The sequence below is a fragment of the Passer domesticus genome, unplaced genomic scaffold (assembly GCF_036417665.1).
Source record: "Passer domesticus isolate bPasDom1 unplaced genomic scaffold, bPasDom1.hap1 HAP1_SCAFFOLD_102, whole genome shotgun sequence".
NCBI classification, from domain to species: Eukaryota; Metazoa; Chordata; class Aves; order Passeriformes; family Passeridae; genus Passer; species Passer domesticus.
In genome coordinates this window covers 171,055-195,015 of record NW_026989903.1, presented here as the reverse complement: position 1 = coordinate 195,015, position 23,961 = coordinate 171,055, and the positions used below count along the sequence as shown (strand labels likewise).

At 52.6% G+C, this 23,961-nt stretch overlaps 1 protein-coding gene across 1 annotated transcript; it reads right to left on the bottom strand.

Annotated features, from left to right (window-relative positions):
• Window positions 1–5,377: 5,377 nt before the first annotated feature.
• On the bottom strand, window positions 5,378–15,847 carry LOC135291676 (uncharacterized). The gene is made up of 25 exons (XM_064405935.1): window positions 15,775–15,847; window positions 15,345–15,416; window positions 14,923–14,979; window positions 14,650–14,721; window positions 14,461–14,550; window positions 13,916–14,032; window positions 13,525–13,608; window positions 13,365–13,436; window positions 13,176–13,277; window positions 12,608–12,715; window positions 11,880–11,951; window positions 11,711–11,791; window positions 11,522–11,623; window positions 10,976–11,092; window positions 10,585–10,656; window positions 10,425–10,496; window positions 10,236–10,337; window positions 9,679–9,786; window positions 8,955–9,026; window positions 8,533–8,589; window positions 8,260–8,331; window positions 8,074–8,172; window positions 7,516–7,629; window positions 6,722–6,887; window positions 5,378–6,199 (listed from the first exon to the last, which is right to left on the bottom strand). The coding sequence occupies exons 2-25, from the start codon at window positions 15,400–15,402 to the stop codon at window positions 6,142–6,144; spliced, it is 2,124 nt and encodes a 707-aa protein (XP_064262005.1). The 5' UTR covers window positions 15,403–15,416; window positions 15,775–15,847; the 3' UTR covers window positions 5,378–6,141.
• Between the last annotated feature and the right edge of the window lie 8,114 nt (window positions 15,848–23,961).

Genomic DNA, 23,961 nt, shown 5'->3' with positions numbered 1-23,961 from the left:
CCCAAAGAGTGGTACAACTTACTTAAAGAATGGTGGAGCATGAGTGGTAAAGGTGATGATGAGGGCGGTGATACAAGTGTGATGAATCGAAAATGGGAGGAGATGGTAATGACATACAGCATAAAAAGGGGAGTTTTGTCTTGACAAGCTAGTCCATGAGGTGACGGGGGTCCAAAAGCCCTGCACTCCCTACCCCACGCATACCCCGCATGGTTAGTTTTGCTCATACGCTATTATCAGGACCAAATTATTCGTAATTTAAACCAAATTATATAGTCAGTGTTTTGAGTTTATTCAATTGTATATATATTAAGTTATATAATTAAAATTGCTGTTTTATTTAATTTTGTTTGGGTTTGTTTTTTTGGTTTTTTGATTGGAAAATTGGGCAAATATGACCTGTGGAATGTCCTCCACAGCAGAGTGTCAGACCTCTGGATCTTTTTAAACAATTTTATCAAGGTGGAACTGTGGCAGCTTCAGCTGGTGCCTCTGGAGGACCTTGAACAAAGACCTCCTGAGCTTTTCTACCCTCCCAGGTGAAGTGTGATAGTCTGGGGTCTTCCTGCTGTGTCCGAGTGCCAGGCCACTGGCTGGCACCACAGGTCCCCAGACCCTCTGCTGAGGCATCCCTCTCCTAGAGTCAAGTTTAGTCTGTCACATTTCGCTTTTCTCTCTGATCCACCGCCAGGACCAAAGATCACACGGTCTTGAGGATGTAAAAATGCCTGTTCCTTCTGGAACATTGCTGTTGTGTGACAGCCGTGCAGGCAGAGCAGGCAGCTGTAGGGATACTGACTCAATTCCCTGGTGCCAGCCGTGCTGCATCCATTGAGCTGCTGGGTGTTGATGCTCGCTGGGACGCGGCCCAGCCCGGCACCACGGGAGTTAGGAAGGGTCTTGAAGGAATCCCCACGCGTTAAAGCAGACGATTTAGCCTGGGATTTTAAGTTGTTTCTCAGTTAACCTTGTAAAAGGCCAGAACAAGTCTCCTATGAATTCTGTCCCTGTCAAGTTCAGTTCTGCCCCGAAAGCCCCTCAGCATTCTCAGGGCAGTGGCAGGAGCCGGGTGCTGGCCCGGAGCCTAGCTGGCTGGGGAGAGCACGGCCCAGAGCGAGCCCCTGCTGCCCGGGATGGCCACAGGCCCGGGGGAGCCGGGCGGGCAACGCCAGGGCCCTGTACAGGGCTCCTGGTGCTCCTCTGGCATCTGTTCCGTCCCCTCGGGCGCTGAGTGGTGCCCGTCCCACGGGGCTGTCTGTGCCCGGCCCCAAAAGAGGCAGGGCCGGGGCTGTGGCCCCTGGGCTGGTGGTGCCGACTGCCCGGCGCTCAGCACCGCCCGTGCCGTGCCGGTGCAGCGTGACCCGGCGGGGCAGCTCCGCCTCGGCGCCTCGCCACCGCCATCCCGGCACGGCGGCTGGCCCTGGGCCGCGGCAGCCCCGAGCCGCACAGGCCCGGGAGGGACTGCCGGAGGTCCCCGTCCCCTGCGTGCCTCAGCAGACACTCCGGCCCCACTGTGTACAGCAGGAGGGACACAAAGCACCTGCACGCTTACGAGAGTCCACAGCCCTTTCTACATGTGAAATGAGACCCCAGAACCGTGACATGTGCCTCAGGAGAGATCCCAGCACCCTGCACACCTTGGGAGAGATCCCAAACCCTCTGCATGCCTCACACAGGATTCCAAATCCCTTGCATGACTTGAAGTGGACCCCAGTGCCCTCCATGCCTCAGAGGAAACCTAAAATATCCCTGGGTGTGCCATGAGGGACCCCAGCCCCTCGTGCACCTTACTGGGGACTCCAAAGCCCCCACGTGCCCTACAGGGAAGTCCAGGCCAGCTACGCCGAGTGTTTTGACCTGGAAAACAAGCATGGTTGGACCTGGGTTGTTGTGTCTCTGGGGCTGCTCACCAGCCCTGTCGGACCCCGAGGCCACACAGCCCTTCCCTTCCCTTCCCTTCCCTTCCCTTCCCTTCCCTTCCCTTCCCTTCCCTTCCCTTCCCTTCCCTTCCCTTCCCTTCCCTTCCCTTCCCTTCCCTTCCCTTCCCTTCCCTTCCCTTCCCTTCCCTTCCCTTCCCTTCCCTTCCCTTCCCTTCCCTTCCCTTCCCTTCCCTTCCCTTCCCTTCCCTTCCCTTCCGCCCTCGCTGAGAGCAGCAGACCCTGTGCAGCACCCTGCATTGGTGATGGCCCATCAATTAGGTCCTATCAAGTGTGTGTTAATTAGGGAGGAGCTTTGTTTTGCCTGCTGACATTGCTGGTCAGGCTGTGTCCCTGGAGATACTCTTGATGGCTTCCCTCTTTTCCTGGGCACGGCACTGGAGGAGGTCTGGGCCCAGATGATCCCACGGAAGGAAATGTCCCTCAGCCCAGGGACGCTCAGCATGGGCTGCCCCATCCCCTCGGGGCCCCACCACTGGTCACAGTGAAGCCATATGCAGAATAAATAGACTCCACTGTCGCCCTGGTTTTTAATGTTCTGTCCTGGATTCGGGTAAATCTGGGAGAAAACCTCCAATGGGGCCCCCCAGAAAGCAACCCCACATGGCCCCTTCCCCCCAGCGGTTCGGGAAGGATTCCTTGGAGAGAAGTGGAAAGAACCTGTTTATTTGACAGGCAAAACACCCCCAGCACACAAAATGAACAATAGCAGATGACAATGCTTTCACCCATCTGAAAAGGATGACAAATTCAGAAAGTCTTTCCTGGCAGTGGTGGCTCTCTTGTTGCTCCATCCGGCACTGGGGATAGCTGCTGCAGCCAGAGGATGCAAACTCTCAATGTTTCCCAGGTCCCAGTCTGGAGCAGGTGTGAGTGGTTCCAAAAAGGGAAAGGAAAAACAGTCCAGGGAAAAATTTGGACTGCTTAGCTAAACTAACTAACAAGCAGAAGCCAAAAAGCAAAAGCAAAGCGGGAGCACAGCAGAAGCAAGAGCAAAGCAAGCAACAGAAAGCAAAGCAAAATGCAAAAGCTGCACTATGTACTGCGCCGTCTGTCTGTCCTGCCAGCTGTGGGGGAGCAGGCTGATAACAAACCAAAACAAACCTTGCTCTTCAGGGCCAGTCGTGAAGGCACAGTACGTAATATCCAGCATTAACAGAACACACGACTGGGGATGCAAGCATCATAACCTCACCCTAGGACAAGTTCTTCTCAGCCTTCTGATGTTTACATTCTTGTAACAAACTTTCTCACACACTTTATGCAAATAACGTATTGTTATGCATTCTTTTCTGCAGGAGGAGAAATTTGATGGACTGTTGGTTTGTCCAGTGTCATTGGAGAGGTGGCACTTTCACCCTCCAATCCACTCTCACATTTGGAAATCTGTAAATGTTCGAGTCAGAAATTTAACTGCCCCCTTTTCTACCTTGGAGAGATGCGTGTCTGCGTTGCTTTATTTCATGTCCTATAGCGACACTCCACAACCTGATGTAGTTATGAAGTGGGGATGCGTGTCAGGGCCTGGCACAAGTGAGATGGCTCTTGTGAAAACTTGTGCCCCGAGCCCTGGTCCGAGCCACATCTTTGTTCACAAACATGTTCCATATGCAATGCATTACACAATCTCTTCATGCACATTCAACCCCTGGCCCCGCCTGTCCTCCCCTCACATGGCGATGAGATCCACGCCCTTCTGGGCACGCGTTGTTTCCTGTGGTGGTCACACTGGGGTCTTTGGTGGTCTCTGAGGCCGAAGGCTGTGGTCTTGGTCATGACTGAACTTTTGAACTTTTCTCCTTTGTGCGTGCACTGTGGTCCCCTGGTGCTTATCTGAGTACGTCTGTTGGTTTGGATCAGCTTGGAGACAGAGGAGCTCCTTAGTCTAGGCTTCCTGCATTCCCTGGTCTTCTCCTGGTGTTATGAGTAAAACAGTTATCTGTAGCTATGATATTTTATTAAAAATCCTTTCCTAGGATTTTTCCCCTCCTGAGGAGCTGAGGGCCTCAGGAAAGAAATGTAAACAATAACTATCTGCTGCTGTGGAATGCAAGAGGTGCATCTTCCATTGGTCCATGTGGATTGTTTTCACTTGATGACCAATCACAGCCAACTGTGTTGAGCCTGTGAGCAGTCACAAGATTTTTGTTATGCATTCCATTCTATTCTTCTTCTTTGTAGCCTTCTGGTCATTTTTTCCTCTCTGTTCTTTTAGTATAGTTTTAATGTAGTATTTTAATAGAATATATAATAAATCAGCCTTCTGAAATGGAGTCAAGTCTCGTGTCTCCACACCTGGGGTGTTCGCCCCAACAAATTATCCATTTTTTTTAAGGCTGCAAAGTTAAACAAGTTGGGCCAGTTGTTGTGAGTTGAAATGTTGACTATTTGTTGTTGATAGCTTCATGTTGCAATCACCTCTTGTTAATAGTTTTTCTTCAATTACCTGTTAATGGTTAGAAATCAAGCGCAATTGTCCCCCTGCTGCTTCCCCAGAGCCTGCAGGTAGCAGGGTGGGGGGGGGGGGACATCAGAGCTAGTATGCAGATGAGAATGCATTTCACCAAATTTTGCAATTTTCCAGGAAAAAACCCCTAAAAACAATGAGCCGACATAAAATTAAGAAACCTAAGTAAGGTCTAAAGGTGAGGAACTTAATCCTTAGTATCTGCTAAGATCCTTTTTACTCCTCATCCTAACCTGAAAGGATGTCATCTAGAAAGAGGACCTGGAATGTTAGACCAAAAAAGCGGAATTCCCACTACTCCCTCGAGGATGGAAGCCCCAGCTCTGCCTGCATACCAGCGGACACAGCTGCATCATCCTCCTCCTCTGTGCCACTCCTGGGAGCAGTGGGGTGCGGGTGACCTGTCCTTTCTCCCCAACGTGAGCTGAATGTTTTTAATAAAGGCATTAAAAAGGAGAAAGATCTCCTGCCCTATTTATGACACTGGTATTGTCCTTCATAGCAAGAAGCTTCAGAAATTTGCATTTTCCTATGCCCTTTGTACCATGGCAGAGGTTTCTTAAGTAGAAGGGTAAAATTCAACACATAATTCTACAATTTAAAATTTAAATGCTTAGTCCATATTGCTAACTTAATTGAACCCCCCAAAACCTCCATTTTAACAGCAGCCCCAGCCTGGCTTCTGCCTGCCCACACCGTGGGCATCCACGGCTCCTCCTGGGCATGGAGCTCAGTCAGTGCTAGTGCTGGGTGGGCTTTGCTGCTGCTGCCACCTGGACACTGGGGTGACCGCTTGTCCTGGGTTGCAGTGTAAAGATGTATTCTAATGCCATCCTGAAGAGCTGCTGAAACCAGGAGGGGCATTGTTTCTTCCTTATCTCCTGTTAATGGGCCCATCAATGTCTTGCCACATGACTCAGAGATAACTCCCTCCCAGAGCCATTTCTCTTTCATGGCTAATCAAGGACCCACAGCATGAGGCAGAATGATATCAGCCCACTGTGAGATGCTCTGCCCATGGGGGAGGAGCTAAGCATCCCCAGCTGGATATAATCTGGGTTTTGGGACACAACAAGCAGTCTTTCCACTGGATTCCCAGAGGAACTGCTGCCCTTACCCACTGCTTTTCCAGAGGATGAGAGCTACCAGATTGTTTCTACAGGATCACCACTACCACAAATCCATTTCAGCTGGACTGCTACCACCACCCTAAGTAGCAGGGTGTCAGGCTGTATTCTGACCCTGTCAGTGGTTTTTCTTTTGTATTATTGCATGTATTTTGTTTTTTTTTCCCTTTTCCTAATAAATTGTATTTCTCACTTGGAGCCTCTCACTGGTTTTGCTTTCAAACTAGGACACAAATCCATCTCTTTATTTGAACAGAGGAATGGGCCATTGCCTACCCTGCAAGCGGGGGGTGGAGGGGTGGGGTGTCACCTTCAGTGTTGCTTAGCGGGCAAGGGCTCAGGGGCAGAGGGAGGGATGTGTTGGTCTGAGGAGGGGCTGGAGGTTGCTGGGCTGGTCCTGGGGTCTCTAGAGTAATTTGGGATGGCTGGGATGGGACAGACAGAGAGAAAAAAAGGAATGAAGGCAGCTTGGGGAGGCCCATGGGGAGAGCAGGTGGCAGTGGGATCTACGGGGCAATAAGAGGCTTCCTTGTTGACGGTTGTTCTGGGGTCCTCTTCACAGAACACTTGAGAGGGCTGTCCAGGCCGTTCCTGCTGCTGGAGGGGCTGCTCACACTGTCTGGGTGTGAGGTGCAGCCACCGTCTGCCAACTCTGTCCCGAGGTGCTCCTGTGCAGAGAGGAGGTGGCTGAGGCCCCAGCTGCCAGTGGCACACAGGGACCCTCGTGCACAGCAGGGCCCAGAGCTGGCAAGGCTCCCCAGCACGGCTGGAGCTGCTGGCACAGCTGGGCAGAGCTGGACAGCTGCCCCTCAAGGCCCCGGCCAGCAGGGCACGGCTCTGGGCAGGGTCCCTGGCCAGGAGTGGGCCCCAGAGCGCCTCTGCCTTTCAAGGGCAACCTCGGCCCTGCTCTTTCTCCTCCCCACCTCCCTCTGCCTCTGCCCCGTGCCCCTGGGGCTGCTCTTGGCCAGGCAGCCTCAGTGGGAGCCAGCACTGGCAGCAGCCCCAGCGGGGCCCCCAGGACAAGGCCCAGCAATTGAGAGGCCAATGGAAGCACTGGGCAGCAGCAGAACCCTCAGCAGAGTTATTTGGACAATCATGGATTGGCCATAACCCCACTGCAGTCTCAATGGAAATGTTCCCTGTCCAAATTAGACTTCTAAAAGACGCTGTTGGAGAGCACAAACACTCACTGTTCTCTGTTCCAAGAATACCAGATTCCAAAGCAGCAGAACATGAAGACAAGCTCCAAATAAAGGACGCCTGCCAGTAACCCTAGCCAGCAGACTGTTCCCTGACAGAAACCCCATCTGAGGCCATCCTGGGCATCGGTAACAGGTCTTGTGGTGCTGGCTGCATCTGTGGGAGCGATGGGGAGCGTGAGCCCGTGCTGTGCTGCACTGCTGAGCTGGCAGCATGGTGGATACGGGCAGGACGTTCTCTGTTTCCCCCAGAGCTGGGGCCTGCCGGCACCTTGCCGGCCCTTGGCACAGGCTGTGCCAGCCAACAAAGCCCAGCAGGCCGGGAGGAGAGCCCGGGGGCAGCGCAGCTGCTTGGGCAGTGGCTGCTGCCAGGGACACAGGCCAAAGCCATCCCTGAGCAGCCACTGCCACCCCTGGCCCTCCCTGCCCCGTGACAGCTCCCCCAGCCCCAGGGGACAGGCTCAGGCCCTGTCAGGACCCAGCGCAGCCCCTGCCCAGTCGGGAGCCAGGGCTGGCTCTGGCCCTGGGCTGGCGGCAGGGCTCCCGCTCGGGGCTGCTCCTGTGCCTTGGGCCTCTGGGCACTCAGGGCCAGCTCCGCAGCAGCTGCAGCGCCAGGGACCTTGCTGCACCAGTCCCATTTCCCCGGGGCTCTGAACCTGCTCCAGAGGCCTGGAAGCCCAGGTGCCTCCAGCTTTGGCTGCTGCCGGGCCAGGCAAGGGCAGGCCCTGGGGGAAGAGCTGCTGCCACACAGCCCCGGCCAGGGCTGAGCCTGGCACAGCAATTACCTGCTGTGCCTGTGCCCGTGTCTGGCATCGCCTTCCTTCCTGCAGCAGGGGTTGCCAATGAGCCACTGCTTCTCCCTGAGTGTTCCTCCTCCTGAACAGCCTTTTGGTCCATCACTTGAAAAAGGAAAAAAGGGACAACTGGATCAAATGGAAATATTCCCCACTGGAGAGGTGGCACCTTCATGAGGCAATGCTTGTCTAAGTCAAAGGTAAAGATCAGGAAAAAGCCCAGGTAATTGGGGCTGGGCCAGTGCACTCCCTTGTGCAAACAGCTGCACCGCCTGATCTTCTCAGAGACTGGGAAATGGCAGGGGATCTCAGGCCCACGGTACAGTTGGGGCACCCTATCAGCTGATGCCAAATTCCATCCTGCAGAGGCTGGGGAGGAATTGCAGCCAGGCCAGGCTGGGAAACAGCCCTGCAGGGCGTGAAAGCAGCAGCGGGGCAGCGAGGCTGCCATGGATCCCTTCCCGCTGTGCCGGGCACGGCGTGGCCAGATGTGCAGCCAAAGCCCCCGGCTGCTGAGTCCCAGGGGAAGCATGAGGGAAAGGCACCCACCTTGTCCTCCAGGTGCTTCCTTCTGTGTTTGTCTCAGGAATTCATCTGAGTCATGAGACTTTTTGGCTGCAAAAACTTGGGTCTTTCCTTTTGGAGGACCTTAAGAGAAAGTAGTTCCATTTCCCAGGAATGGATCCCACAAAAGCGGGGCTCAGCCTGTGGGGTCAGCAGGGACACACTACTCACCCCTGCCATGGGAGCTGGGTTGGGGCCAAGCATCCAACCCTGGAGCTTGAGAAGTCCTCCCTGCAGACACACCTGTAACTCAACAGCCACAGAAGCTTCTGCCATCTCTGCTGATCTGCACGGGCACCATTGAGCCGCAGCAGCGGTGAGGAGATCGTGCAGGGCGCGGGCACACACGTGCGTGGTTCTGTGCTGGCACCTGCAGCGCTGCCTCCCTGGCCCAGCTTTGGGCTCTGAGCTGGCAGCTCTCCCAGGGGAAAGGCCTTGACCTACCCTCAGCATCTCCCAGACCCTCAGTCCTGGATGTGGGACCTTCACCGGCAGGTTCAGCTGCAAAGAAAGGCAGGACAGAAGAGCTCCTGTGGCACTGCAGGAGATCCTCAGGCTGCCCACAAGGCTCAGCCCCGAGGCACAGCCCTGGGCCCGGCCCCTTCCCTCTCTGATCTTCTCTGTGACTGCACAGAGCACACGGAAGGACACACTGGCACAGCACACGGGAGGAGGACTGAAAGATCAATACTCCTTCCTCCCACTGACAGCGATCCTGTGGGATCCCTCAGGGCTCCAGAAGGGAGCAGGGAAAGATTCTCAGAATCCTTCGGCCCTTACATAATGTTAAGGGAAATGGTTTATAAATGAGCTTTTGTTGCATTGATCCTGATTATTCACTAAGGAAAGGCAGAATGAAAACTTGCCTCCAGCATTCCCCAGGAACTTCAAACCATCCTTCATCAGGACTTCCTGAAAACCCATGTCACGATTCCAGTCTAAAAGGGAGCGGAGATCAGAACCATATCTGTGGCATGCTGGGATCCCCTAATGCTACAGGGAAAAGGGCACTGCCAGGGGGTCGGGTAAGGCTATGGGACCCAGATGTGAATGGACATGGCCAAAGGTTCTTAGGGGCCTGGGGAGCTCTCGGCTGGCTCCTGATCACTCTCCACACTCTTTCCCTGCCCTCAGCAACATCTCAGGGAGGGGTGGCTAGAGTAGCCCAGGGCCCTGGGGCTCTCTCCCTCAAACTCACAGAGAATCCTCCCTAAAGCCCTGGGGAAAACTGCAGCAGGCAGTGCCACAGCTATCCCTCCCTCCTACACTCCCTCCTGCCCTCCTTCAGCTGGGACAGCTCCCAGATCCCAACGGCAAACAGCCAGGCCCTCTCAGGACACACTGGAGCCTTGCTCTCCCTCTCTGTCCTTTCCCCACCGTGGGCACCCCGTGCAGTCACTGCCAGGTTTCAGGACATGTCTCCCATGGAGGGACCCCAGCAGGACTGCTTAGGACCCGAGTGCCCTGAGCCTGCTCGGGATAATTCCCCTGGGCTGTGCCGCTCTAGTCCAGGCTGTGCCCGCACTGCCAAGCAGCAGAGAGGGCAGCTCAAGCCTCAGCAGGGCTCAGGCCCAGAGGCACAGCAATTACCTCCTGTGTCTGTGCCTGGCATGGCCTCCCTTCCTGCAGCAGAGGCTGGCACGGAACCACTGCTTCCTCCGGGAAATGTTTCCTTCTGCACAGGCTCTCCTTTCATTTCTGGAAAATGGAAAAGAGACGCTGGATTAGATGGAAACATTCCTCACTGGGAATGGGGAATGTGCGACATCACTTGTGAAAGGAATGGATAAGGATCAGAAAACACGCAGGATTTTGGGACAACCCAAGGCTGCTTCCTTCCTCAAACAGCCCCAACATCTGATCTGCCTGGACATCAGGAAATTGCAGGGGATCTGAGGGTGGCCATGGACTGTGATGCAATTGGGGCTGTCTGTCATCTGATGCCAAATGCCTTCCTGCAGAGGCTGGGCAGAAGCTGCAGCCAGGCCAGGCTGGGAAACAGCCCTGCAGGGCGTGAAAGCAGCAGCGGGGCAGCGAGGCTGCCATGGATCCCTTCCAGCTGTGCCAGGCACGGCGTGTCTAGATGTGCAGCCAAAGTCTTCCCCAGCTGCTGAGACCCAGGGGAAGAATGAGGGAAATGCACCCACCTTGTCTTCTCTGCAGACATTCCTTCAGCATTTGCCACATGATTTCTAATGGGTCCTGGAATTTCTTGCCTGCCATGTCTTTGGTCTCTCCTGTCGTAGGACCTTAAGAGAAAGTAGTTCCATTTCCCAGGAATGGACCCCACAAAAGCAAGGCTCAGCCTTTGGGGTCAGCAGGGACACACTACTCACTCCTGTGATGGGAGGTGGGCTTTTGTGCAGCATCCAAGGTAGGAGTTGGTGAAGTCGTCCCTGCAGACACATCTGTAACACAACAGCCACAGAAGCTTCTGTCACCTGGTCCTGACCAGTCAGTCAAACATTACGCCTTGTTGGGATAGTGAGAACATACCTGCAGAATGCTCGGAGGGCTGCACAACTTCAGAGCGCCAGGCTAATGCAGAATCATTCCCAGCATCCCAGTCTGGAAGCAAACCAAGATGAGAACTGTTTCCATTGTGTGCCAGGGCTGGCTCTGGCCCTGGGCTGGCGGCAGGGCTCCCGCTCGGGGCTGCTCCTGTGCCTTGGGCCTCTGGGCACTCAGGGCCAGCTCCGCAGCAGCTGCAGCGCCAGGGACGTTGCTGCACCAGTCCCGTTTCCCCGGGGCTCTGAACCAGCTCCAGAGGCCTGGAAGCCCAGGTGCCTCCAGCTTTGGCTGCTGCCGGGCTGGGCAAGGGCAGGCCCTGGGGGAAGAGCTGCTGCCACACAGCCCCGGCCAGGGCTGAGCCTGGCACAGCAATTACCTGCTGTGCCTGTGCCCGTGTCTGGCATTGCCTTCTTTCCTGCAGCACGGGCTGGCACCGAAGATAGAGTGCTTCCTTCAAGAAATGCCAACTTCCACTGAAGCACTATGTCCATCTCTTGACAAAAGAAGGGAGACAGCTGCATCAGATGGAGCTGTTCCCCACTTGGGCGGTGGCATCAGAGGTAATATTTGTGAAATTTATGGAGCAGGAAAATGGCCAGATTACAGTGGCATGATGTGAGCACTTCCACCTCCAAACAGACACCCTTTTCCTAATCTGCAGGGCTGGATATAGTGGGGGATCTCAGGGTGTGTTACAGTTTGGGCTGCCTGTCAGCTGATGCCAAATGCCTTCCGGCAGAGGCTGGGCAGAAGCTGCAGCCAGGCCAGGCTGGGAAACAGCCCTGCAGGGCGTGAAAGCAGCAGCGGGGCAGTGAGGCTGCCATGGATCCCTTCCCGCTGTGCCAGGCACGGCGTGTCCAGATGTGCAGCCAAAGCCCCCGGCTGCTGAGTCCCAGGGGAAGCATGAGAGAAATGCACCCACCTTCTCTTGTCTGCAGGGGTTCCTTCAGCTCTTGCCTCATCTGTTTGGAAGTTTGCAGGGACATCTTATCTGTTGTATCTTGGACTTTCCCTGTTGGAGTACCTTAGAGAAAAATATTTCCATTTCCCAGGAATGGATCCTACAAAAGCAAGGCTCAGCCTTTGAGGTCAGCAGGGACACACTACTCACCACTGTGATGGGAGCTGGGCTTGCGTATAGCATCCAAAGTAGGAGCTGGAGAAGCTGGAGAAGTCCTCCCTGTAGACACATCTGTAACACAACAGCCACAGAAGCTTCTGTCACCTGGTTCCTGCCCGCTTGTCTACAATTCTTCCTTGGTGGCACACTGAGAACATACCTGCAGGAGGCTCCAAGGGCTTCAAAACTTTATTCATCCAAGCTGATGGAGAAGCCTTCCCAGCAACCTCATCTAGAACGGAGCACAGATGAAAACACTTTCCAGAGTGTGCTGGGATCCCCTTCTGCCACAGAGAACTGGGCACTGCAAGGGGGTCGGCTAAGGCCGTGGGAGGCAGATGTGAATAGACATGGCCAAAGGTGTACAGGGGCCTGGGGAGCTCTGGGCTGGCTCCTGGTCACTCTCCACACTCTTTCCCTGCCCTCAGCAACATCCCAGGGAGGGGTGGTTGGAGCAGCACAGGGCCCTGGGGCTCTCTCCCTCAGACACAGAGGAAATCCTCCCTAAAGCCCTGGGGCAGACTGCAGCAGGCAGTGCCACAGCTATGCCTCCCTACCTCCCTCTGTCCCTCCTGCCCTCCTTCTGTGGGGACACCCCCCAGATCCCAAGGGCAAACAGCCAGGCCCTCTCAGGACACACTGGAGCCTTGCTCTCCCTCTCTGTCCTTTCCCCACCGTGGGCACCCCGTGCAGTCACTGCCAGGTTTCAGGACATGTCTCCCATGGAGGGACCCCAGCAGGACTGCTCAGGACCCGAGTGCCCTGAGCCTGCTGGGGATAATTCCCCTGGGCTGCGCAGCTCTAGTCCAGGCTGTGCCCGCACTGCCAAGCAGCAGAGAGGGCAGCTCAAGCCTCAGCAGGGCTCAGGCCCAGAGGCACAGCAATTACCTCCTGTGTCTGTGCCTGGCATGGCCTCCCTTCCTGCAGCAGAGGCTGGCACGGAACCACTACTTCCTCTGGGAAATGCTTCCATCTGCACAGGCTCTCCTTTCATTTCTGGAAAATGGAAAAGAGACGCTGGATCAGATGGAAACATTCCTCACTGGGAATGGGGAAGGGGACAATTTCAGGAGGCATCACTTGTGAAAGGAATGGATAAGGATCAGAAAACACCCAGGATTTTGGGACAACCCATGGCTGCTTCCTTCCTCAAACAGCCCCAACATCTGATCTGCCTGGACACCAGGAAATTGCAGGGGATCTGAGGGTGGGCATGTCCGTTGGTCCAGTTTGGGCTGTCTGTCAGCTGATGCCAAATGCCTTCCTGCAGAGGCTGGGCAGAAGCTGCAGCCAGGCCAGGCTGGGAAACAGCCCTGCAGGGCGTGAAAGCAGCAGCGGGGCAGTGAGGCTGCCATGGATCCCTTCCAGCTGTGCCCGGCACGGCGTGTCCAGATGTGCAGCCAAAGTCTTCCCCAGCTGCTGAGTCCCAGGGGAAGAATGAGGGAAATGCACCCACCTTGCCTTCTTTGCAGACGTTCCTTCAGCATTTGCCACATGATTTCTAATGGGTCCTGGAATTTCTTGCCTGCCATGTCTTTCGTCTCTCCTGTCGTAGGACCTTAAGAGAAAGTAGTTCCATTTCCCAGGAATGGATCCCACAAAAGCAAGGCTCAGCCTGAGGGGTCAGCAGGGACACACTACTCACCCCTGCCATGGGAGCTGGGCTTTTGTGCAGCATCCAAGGTAGGAGTTGGTGGAGTTGTCCCTTCAGACATGGCTGTAAAACAACAGCCACAGAAGCTTCTGTCACCTGGTCCTGACCAGTCAGTCAAACATTTCGCCTTGGTGGGACAGTGAGAACATACCTGCAGAATGCTCGGAGGGCTTCACAACTTCAGAGCGCCAGGCTAATGCAGAATCATTCCCAGCATCCCAGTCTGGAAGCAAACCTAGATGAGAACTGTTTCCATTGTGTGCCAGGGCTGGCTCTGGCCCTGGGCTGGCGGCAGGGCTCCCGCTCGGGGCTGCTCCTGTGCCTTGGGCCTCTGGGCACTCAGGGCCAGCTCCGCAGCAGCTGCAGCGCCAGGGACGTTGCTGCACCAGTCCCATTTCCCCGGGGCTCTGAACCAGCTCCAGAGGCCTGGAAGCCGAGGCACCTCCAGCTTTGGCTGCTGTTGGGCCAGGCAAGGGCAGGCCCTGGGGGAAGAGCTGCTGCCACACAGCCCCGGCCAGGGCTGAGCCCGGCACAGCAATTACCTGCTGTGCCTGTGCCCATGTCTGGCATTGCCTTCTTTCCTGCAGCTGGGGCTGGCACCAAAGATGGAGTGCTTCCTTCAGGAAATGCCAACTTCCACTGAAGCTCTATGTCTATCTCTTGATAAAGGAAGTGAGACAGCTGCATCAGATGGAGCTGTTCCCCACTTGGGCGGTGGCATCAGAGGTAATATTTGTGAAATTTACGGAGCAGGAAAATGGCCAGGTGAGAGTGGCATGATGAGAGCACTTCCACCTCCAAACAGCCACCCTTTTCCTAATCTGCAGGGCTGGATATAGTGGGGGATCTCAGGGTGTGTTACAGTTTGGGCTTCCTGTCAGCTGATGCCAAATGCCTTCCGGCAGAGGCTGGGCAGAAGCTGCAGCCAGGCGGGCTGGGAAACAGCCCTGCAGGGCGTGAAAGCAGCAGCGGGGCAGTGAGGCTGCCATGGATCCCTTCCCGCTGTGCCGGGCACAGCGTGTCCAGATGTGCAGCCAAAGCCCCCGGCTGCTGAGTTCCACGGGAAGCACGAGGGAAATGCACCCACCTTGTCCTCCCTGCCGCATTTTCATCAGCTCTTGCTTCATCTGTGTGGGTGGTTCCAGGGATATCTTGTCTCTTGTGTCTTGGATCTTCCCTGTCAGAAGAACTTAGAGAAAAATACTTCCATTTCCCAGGAATGGATCCCACAAAAGCGGGGCTCAGCCTGTGGGGTCAGCAGGGACACACTACTCACCCCTGCCATGGGAGCTGGGTTGGGGCCAAGCATCCAACCCTGGAGCTTGAGAAGTCCTCCCCGCAGACACACCTGTAACTCAACAGCCACAGAAGCTTCTGCCATCTCTGCTGATCTGCACGGGCACCACTGAGCCGCAGCAGCGGTGAGGGGATCGTGCAGGGCGCGGGCACACACGTGCATGGTTCTGTGCTGGCACCTGCAGCGCTGCCTCCCTGGCCCAGCTTTGGGCTCTGAGCTGGCAGCTCTCCCAGGGGAAAGGCCTTGACCTACCCTCAGCATCTCCCAGAGCCTCAGTCCTGGATGTGGGACCTTCACCGGCAGGTTCAGCTGCAAAGAAAGGCAGGACAGAAGAGCTCCTGTGGCACTGCAGGAGATCCTCAGGCTGCCCACAAGGCTCAGCCCCGGGGCACAGCCCTGGGCCCGGCCCCTTCCCTCTCTGCTCTTCTCTGTGACTGCACAGAGCACACGGAAGGACACACTGGCACAGCACACGGGAGGAAGATTGAAAGCTAAATGCTCCTTCCTCCCACTGACAGTGATCCTGTGGGAGCCCGCAGGCCTCCAGAAGGGAGCAGGGCAAGATTTCCAGATTCTTTTAATCTTAAGATTATATTAAGGGAAATGGTTTATAAGTGAGCTTCTGTTGCACTGACCCTGATTATTCACTAAGGAAAGGCAGAATGAAAACTTGCCTCCAGCATCCTCCAGGAACTTCAAACCATCATTCATCAGGATTTCCTGAGAACCCATGTCACGATTCCAGTCTAAAAGGGAGCGGAGATCAGAACCATATCTGTGGCATGCTGGGATCCCCTTCTGCCACAGAGAACTGGGCAATGCAGGGGTGTTGGGTAAGGCTGTGGGAGCCAGATGTGAATGGACATGGCCAAAGCTGCAGAGGGGCCTGGGGAGCTCTGGGCTGGCTCCTGGTCACTCTCCAACCTCTTTGCAGGCCCTTTGCAACATCTCTGGAGGGGTGGCTGGAGTAGCCCAGGGCCCGTGGGGTCTCTCTCCCTCCCACAGAGGAAACCCTCCCAAAAGCCCTGGGCAAAACCATCCCCAGCACTTCCCAGGGAACAGGGAGCGCTGTCCCGGGAAATGGCAGCCAGGCTGCCGGCTCACCTGCTCGCCACGCTTGCAGCGGAGCAGCCTGGGCAGCCCTGGCAGGCAGGGCCACGGCCAGGAGCAGCAGGAGTAGGAGGCGCAGAGCAAGGGCCATGGTGCCTTGTCCTCCGCCAGTCCCGCAGCTCTTGCTGCCACCGCTGTCCCGACACCGCTGTCCCAACGTCAGCACCGCTGCTGCCACCGCTGCTGCTGCCGCAACAGTTGTGCTCAGGGACTGAGTGCTGGCTCCTTGTGCTGCTGTGCCACCATGGGGCTCTGTCACCTCTGGCACCTCTGTGACCTCAGGGCCTGCTGAGAGCTCAGCCTGCTGTGACCCCAGAGCCCTGCTGTGACCTCATGGCCTCAGCTGTACCCCCAGAGTGTGCGCCCGTCTGCATGAATGGACTGCCCTGATTGTCAATGTTTTGCTTCATCAAAGGGCCATTGCTCAGCAAAACCTTTCTTTTGCCTGCTGACATTGCTGGTCAGGCTGCGTCCCTCAAGATGCTCTTGATTGTTGCAGTTCAAATTTATTTTATTGATTTCATTTTAAGTGTTGTTTAAGGGCTCTGTTATCCCCCATGTTTTTCCTGAGTTGGTTTACCTGTGGGTTTTACCCTCCCTCCAAACTGTCCCTCGTGCACTTCCCCACCCCTTGTTCCAGCTCTTTCCCTGCCTGTCAAGGCAACCCAGCCCCTTGGTTCCCAAACCTTTGGGCCAATCCCTGACTGCAACTCCCCTTTGGAATTCCCCTACTCCTGGGAGCCCCATTGGCCCTTGTGACCCATCCTCTCCACCCTCCTACCCCAATTGGCCCCAGACACTTGATGTAATCCCCTCACTCCTCTCCTGAGGATTCCCTATTGGTTCATTGTTTGCATCCGCCCCATGACTTGTATGTGTACAAAACCCCTTGGGCAGTACAGCTAGGGGCTTTTCATCCTGTTCTCTTCGCGTGGACTAAACTGTTCCTTGTGGAACCTGAAGACGGGACGCCTCCTCCTTTCTCCTGTGCTTCGTCCCTGTCGTGGCTTGTGTCTGGCACTGGAGAGCAAGTGGCACTAAAGGCTCTGCCTCTGGTAAATCCCCATAGCGAGGCAGTTCCCGACTCCTGCCGTAGTGCCGGAGTTCTAAGAGCTAGCCCAGGTTCCAGCACTCACTTCACTAATGTACTGAATGCCCCTTCTTCAGTGCCTGCTCTGGTGCTCTGCCATCTCACACAGCAGAGTGTGATTCACATACTGCAGCCCAGAGTTAGGTTGTTGCAACATTGAAATGGGTGTGGTTGGCAGGATGGCTGGGCATAAATCACTACAGAACTAAAGCAAATGCGTGCACGGTCCCAGGCTGGACTTGAATAGGCACAGGAATTGTGGAAAGATGAGGACAAGATAGCAGAGAACAATGGATAAATAGATATGATTCATGCTGACAAAATTGAAACAGTAATCAATATTGATAATTAATATTTGGAAATAAAAAACCAGTTAAAGGTGTCATGCCAAGCAAGAAAGGGAGAGGAGGGGTCCACCCCCAACCTTCTCCTGCAGATGTTCAGAACAGGAGGAAGCAAGAGATAACTATGACTAAATTTCGTTGGAAGAGAGGAGAATTTGGTTGGACACCAGGAAAATGTTTATTGTAGCAGGCACAGGGCCTGCACGGCCTCCCTGGCGATCAGAAGCCTGAGCTAGGAAATGCCAAAGAGTAGCATGACTAAGGCTTTAGAAACCCCTCTCTTCCGCCTTTCCGGACCCTGTTATCTCCCTGTATATCCATAGGTCACTTTTCCCCTGACCCTTACTATTGGACAGTTTTCAAAACCCCTGTAAGGTATAAATCCCCTAACTCTGCCCACTTCGGGAGAGAAGAGCTGTCACTGGACCCTTCGCGGAGACCCGAATAAAAGAACCCTGCGGAACCCATACAGCGCTTCTCCCTCTCTCTCTGCGTCTGCTGCGGCGGCGGTACCGACGGCACCAGGCAAGCTAAAAGAGCTGAAATCACTAAAGAGCTGACTGCAAATCACTATAGCCTGCCTGGGTTGCCTGAGCCCCCCGCTGAGCTATCCTGGCCCTCCGCTGAGCTATCCTGGCCGGCCGGCATTCCCCGCTGGGCTTCTGCCCTGAGGGTAATAGCCCAGCCATAGATGGTGCACTGAACATAGCGGACGCCCGAACAGCGAGGGGCCCCTGGGCCGACATCTGAACCGCCGTGATATCCTGGCCGCGGAACTGAATGCCGGACCTGGCATTTCAGAGGAGCAGCATTTCTTCGTGAAATTGTCACTGCCTCCGCGCCAGAAATCCTGGAAGGAGAAGCTCTCCGTTATAGAAGGACTCTTCTGGACAGGAGGTCAGCCGACCCGCACCCCGACACCTGAACACTTGTTCATGGAGGCTGATAAGCAGACAACCCCCAGCAGAACTTTGACCCACAACAGGCTGAAAAGTGTAAGTTTAACACAGCCTTTCTTGCGCACAAAATATTTTTCCTTGGGTCCTTTTTTTTTGGGTTTTTTTCTTTTTTTTTTCTCTTTTTTCTGCTGGCGGGAACTGAAAAATGGGATCAAAGCTTAGTACGTTTAAGCCATCCCAGAACGAGAGAGATTTATATTCCCTAATCCTAGAAATCCTATCTTCTAACAACTTTTCTTTTTCTAAAGGTAACCTTTCAAAAACTAACCTGAAAAAATTTATAAAGTGGATTCTCTGCCACTTCCCAAACACTAATACACAGACTATTACCTTAGACTCCTTTTGGGATACAATTGGGACCACGATATATAAGTTTCAAACTAACCAAGACTTTTCTGTAACCCGGTTTTTACCTATATTTCACGCTATCACTAAAGCTGTAGAAAAAACTAACAAAAAGATAGTAACTTCAGGGCTAACTTCTGTTGAACGAAAGGGGAAGTTCTTATCTGACTCAACAGAAGCGCCTATTTCAAATGCTAATCGAGGAGATAACACCCCCTCCACCATGGATTCCAGTACTCCTCTGGATCCAAGCGTCCTGCCATCTGCGCCGCAACCCCCCGACCCTAGGGCGCCCATGGCCCCTGCCCACCCCCTCTTCCCCCCTGCCTGCCCCTCGGGAGCCACATCCTGCGTGCCTCCTTGCTCTGTGTTATCTCCGAGAGCATCTGCGCCAGTTCCCGCCAGGACCGACCCAAACCCCACCCCTCCCCCTGCTCCCCCCGACCCTACTGGGCCCCCCCCACCCCCTTTGCCGTCCCTCCTGCCCCTGCCATGCCCGCCCCCACTCCCTCCCCCACCCTCGCCCCCCCCGCTACCATCGTGTCTTTCCCTGCCCCCGGCATCATCCAGGCTGCTGCAGGGGATCAGCCTGCCTGCGTATCCGCGCCCCCCCCACCATCGCGCTTTCGCCTGCCGCCGGAATCGTGCCTGCCCGCGTATCGGCCCCAGACCCAAGCCACCCTGTATCCGCCGCACCCTCTTCCAGTCCCGCCGCCTCCTCCATCCCGCACCTCCCCTGCCCCCATACCCACGCTCCGCAGCCCCCGGTCGGGACCCCCCAGACTTCCTTCAGTTCTGCCCCCCCTCCCCACGCCCCCCAGTCCTGTGCCTGCTGTATCACGCATTGCATGGCCACTCCAGCCCTGCTGCCTCCCTGTAGCCACGTTCTGCCATGTGCTGCCTTACACTCTCCACAGACACATGCACCTCTGCCAAATGTTGCTCCAGCCAGCCATAAGAAACATAAGGCAAGGCCTGATAGCTCTCACTTCTCGTCATCTGATGACAGCAGTGACAGCGATTCTGATTTGGAAATAGAATATGTTGATCCTTGGGCAATAATAAAAATGGAAGCCACACAGGCAGGGGAGTGGCAATTAGCTCAGAGAATTACTGCCTTTCCAGTAGATTATAAGAAGGGAAAAAGAGGAGGTGCCACTACTAGAAAGACATGGGAACCTATTACAAATAAAGAACTTGTGCAGTTAAGAAATACAGCCACAGAACATGGTAGAAGTTCACATATTTTTAGAAATTTCCTAGAGGCTACGTTCTCAGCATATGTTTTGGTACCCCACGATATTAAAAATATTGCCCAGTGCCTCCTTTCTCCCGCCGAGTACATGCTTTGGGAAAGGCATTGGAAAAAGCAATTAAAAACATTATCAGATAACTACACTGCAGATGCTGATAAGTCAAATTTTACACTCGAACAGCTGGCTGGTGAAGGGGATTTGCAAAAGCCCTCTGACCAAGCTGATACTTTACCTAAGGCAACATTACAAGACGTGGCTATAGCAGCAAAAACCTCCTTACTCCTTACCCCTGATGACCCTACCCCTACCCAATATTTTTCCACTATCAAACAAGGAATAGATGAAAGCTTTACCAAATATGTGGATAGAATTAAGGATGCTCTGGAAAAACAGATAGAGAGCACAGAGGCAAGAAAAGAACTGTTGTGTAAACTTGCCACGAGTAATTCAAATGAAAAATGTAAAGCAATTCTGAGAGCCTTACACTTAGACACAGAACCTACCATAGAGCAAATGCTGGAAAGCTGCACACGCCACTTGTCCACTGAAGATACAGTGGCCCAAGCAGTAACTAAGGGTGTTGCAGAAGGAGTTTCTAGTGCATATGCAGTAATAGCTTCTAAAGACCAGGTCCGCTGCTACTGAAATAAATGGGCAGGAGATCTTTCTCCTTTTTAATGCCTTTATTAAGAAGAATCAGCTCAGGTGTGGAGAAATCGACGGGTTGCACCCTCGCCGCCGTTGCTCCCAGGCGTGGCACGAAGAAGGAGGATGATGCAGCTTTGTCCGCTGGTCTGCAGACAGAACTGGGGACTCTGTCCTCACGGGAGAGTCGTGGAGTCCTTGGTTTGTTTGTTTAAAAACCCGGGGGATCTCTTTAATCAGTTTCTTTTCAGGTTAGAGTGAGAAACAAAAAGGTCCAAGCAGGTACGGGACTATGCTCCCATCTTTAGACGTCACTTAAGTCACTTGCTGGCTGGTGATTTTAGGGGTTTTTCTTGTAAAAACTGTAAAACTGTAAAAACCCAAGGTGCACTGCATTTCTTATTTGCATACTGGCTCCGATGTCACTCCTATTTTCTTTACCTTGGAGGGGTCTGTCCTGGTGTCTTTTTTTGGCAAGTGGCCAGCATCAGGGAAACAATCAGTTAATCACCGGCCATTAACGGGTGATTAAGGGCTTTTCTTTGGCAGCACACCTAAAGAAGTCTGACAGGTTTGACTTGCTTTTTTTTAACTCTGAAACTAAAAAAAATACAATTTTCTATTCATAACAGCTCCCCCCTTTTTTTCTTTGATCAGGCTTAAGCTTAAGCTTGCATCAACTTATAATTTTTGGCTCATTAACATAGAATTTCCTATATTTTTTATATTGATTATACTTTTCCTCAGCACTGAGGTGATCATATTTACTAAACTTCATTACCCTTTTTGGTTTTTTCAGGTTAATTCCTTTAGAGATCCTTAAGTTATTCTGTACAGCAGATGTCACTATTTTTGTTAAACATGGAAATAAGAACAGACTAACAAGTGTGCCCACAGTGAAGGTTATAGTTTTCCAACTTTTTTTGAAAATCCATAGATTATCCCACCAACTGGAATCAAGTGTAAGAGTCCTTTGATTTCCTAAATATGCAATTTTTTTTATTTCGTTTAAAGTGTTTCTAATGACTGCTACAATTAATTTGATTTGATAAACTACTGTTTTGGTTTGGTTGAGTTGGTCATTAATATGATTAAGAGCTAATGCGGTCTGATTAGATATTACTTCTAATTCTGATTGTAGCTTCAAAATTTTGTTTAACATATATTGTTTCTTCAGTTTTGTTTTTCTCAAATCCTCATATATAGGAACTCTTAAACTTGATCCAGATTCTTTGTGTAATATAAAGACAGTTTGTTTTAGAATTCTAATGATGCCACCACTAGACCAGCCTCTTGGCAATTCAGTGGATGTTGTGGTACCATTGACCCAAAACAGGTGTTTATGGGTTTCCTGAAAGATATTAATTTTTGTCGTGCCCTCCCAATATTTAGAAATACTTTTTCTTTTTATCAGATTTACCAGGTTTGCTTCAGTAGCATCACATTCAAAGCACCACCAGGTTTCTCCTACAGGGTGCTCTCCCAGGAGTGGCTGCCTAAAGGTGGCAGTGTTCCGGGTCATCCAATATATTTTTTTATTCTCTTGATAAAAGATCAATTGGGAGAGGTTAACACAATTGTTGTGGACTCTCAGCAAGGAGCTTACTTCTTTCTCATAGAAAGGTTGGTAGTACTCATTGCACAGCTCTCCTGGGCTCTCCAGAGCACCACTAGCAATCAGAGCCAGCACTATTACCCTTCCCAAGAGTCCGGTATGGGTCATCATGCACAGCGTGCCCACCTGGCCTTGCCTCTTGAGGATTTTACTGAGAAGAAGTCTCCAAGCTCTTTAGAGTCTCTTGCTCCTCTGGTTAAACCTCTCTTGATCTGTCCGTGCTAATTTGGTCTCTCCTAGGGGAGCACTCTGGAGAAGATTAACCTGGGGTCTTTAGTACTAAGTTGGGACGACTTAACCAGAATTACTTATTAACAATTTTTAACTTTTACAAATATCTTAAAACACTTCAAGACATGTTATGATTCTAAACTTTTTTCTTATGCAGTTCATCAGTCTTTTTGAATGTCAATTTTAAGTCATTTGGTCCTTTTATAATAGTATATTCAGCTGAATTAACTCCTGATGCAGTTGAATCCTGTCCTGAGTTAGAGTGTGAGGGTGGTGTGGAATCTGGTCCAATACCAGAGGGAGACACTGAAGAATTTTGTCCCATGCTCGGGGGTGGGACTGGTCCTTTAATTCTCGTGATGTGGGTCCAACCTTTTTCTCTGGTTCGCACAGCCGAATTAGTGATGAGGAGTACCTGAAAGGGGCCTTCAAATTTAGGCATTAATGGTCTATAATTCCAGGATTTTATTAAAACCCAATCTCCTGGGTTGATGTCATGTGCTTTTGTATCAAGAGGGGAGGTTTGGGGGAGGTATCCTCTCTTTCTAAGTCCTTCTAGGGTTCTTCCAATTACTTCTAAATATTTCCTTGTAGCTTCTTCTCCTTCCAGATAGTCTCCTGTGCTATAGGGTGTTAACAAGAATGGCAATCCGAACATTATTTCATAGGGTGAAATCCCTATATCAGACCGGGGTCTTGTTCTGATGCGCAAGAGCGCTAGGGGCAAACACTTTAGCCAATTCATTTTTGAGAGTTTTGTTCATTTGCTCCACCCTCCCAGAACTCTAGGGGTGCTACGGAGCGTAATCTCCATTTTATTCCTGAAGCTTCAATTATAATTTGCAATGTTTGGGCCACAAAATGTGGACCTCGGTCTGAGTCTATGGTATTCACTATTCTATTCTGGTTCACTTTTTGGCAAGTTAAACACTCTTTTATAATTGTTTTTTGCTAGGTCATATACGCTTATGCACAGGTTATTTCTTAGGAAATAATCACATAGTCCTTGGACTCCCCAGTGGGTTAGTTTCTGTAGTTCTGTTAGCACCATCCCAGCAAGTGCTTTGTTTAGCAACACCCGTCCGTCAGATATTAACCACTCCCCCATATCCCTTGATGTAACTTTAAATTTCACAAAATATGAGTTCTTTTTTTCTTTTTCCCTTCTCGGGTGTGGTTTCTGCTTAAAAAAACTTTTACCAGATCTTCTGGTCTTAAAGCTGCTTCCTTTGCTATCTTGATCAGCTAGCAAAGATTTCACAACTTTAGGCTAAACAGTCTGAGGGGGGTCCAGTTGCTCCACAGTAATAGCAGCAGCTTTCACTCAAAGGGACTCGAGGCCTCTCCATGCCTCCTGCCCCTGACAGTACTGCCGTATCCTTGCCTGCTCCTGGTGGTGGACCCCCCCACTCTTTTGTGGCCTCGTACTGTAGGAAAGAGTTGTTTGCTCCCACACTTTCTCTGGCTATAGCAAGCATGATCTTAGCTTTGGCCTTCGCTTTTTCTTCTTCCCCCCTTAAATACACTTTCAATGCTTCCCTCAATAACTCGTTAATATCTTTTTCTTGCCAATCCTCTATCTTTTCCAGTTTTCTCCGTATATCAGGCCAAGATTTAGTAACAAATTGGACTTTTAGTAGCATTTCACCTTCGCTGGTGTCCAGGTCTGTTTTGGAGTACAATTGAAAGTTCCGCC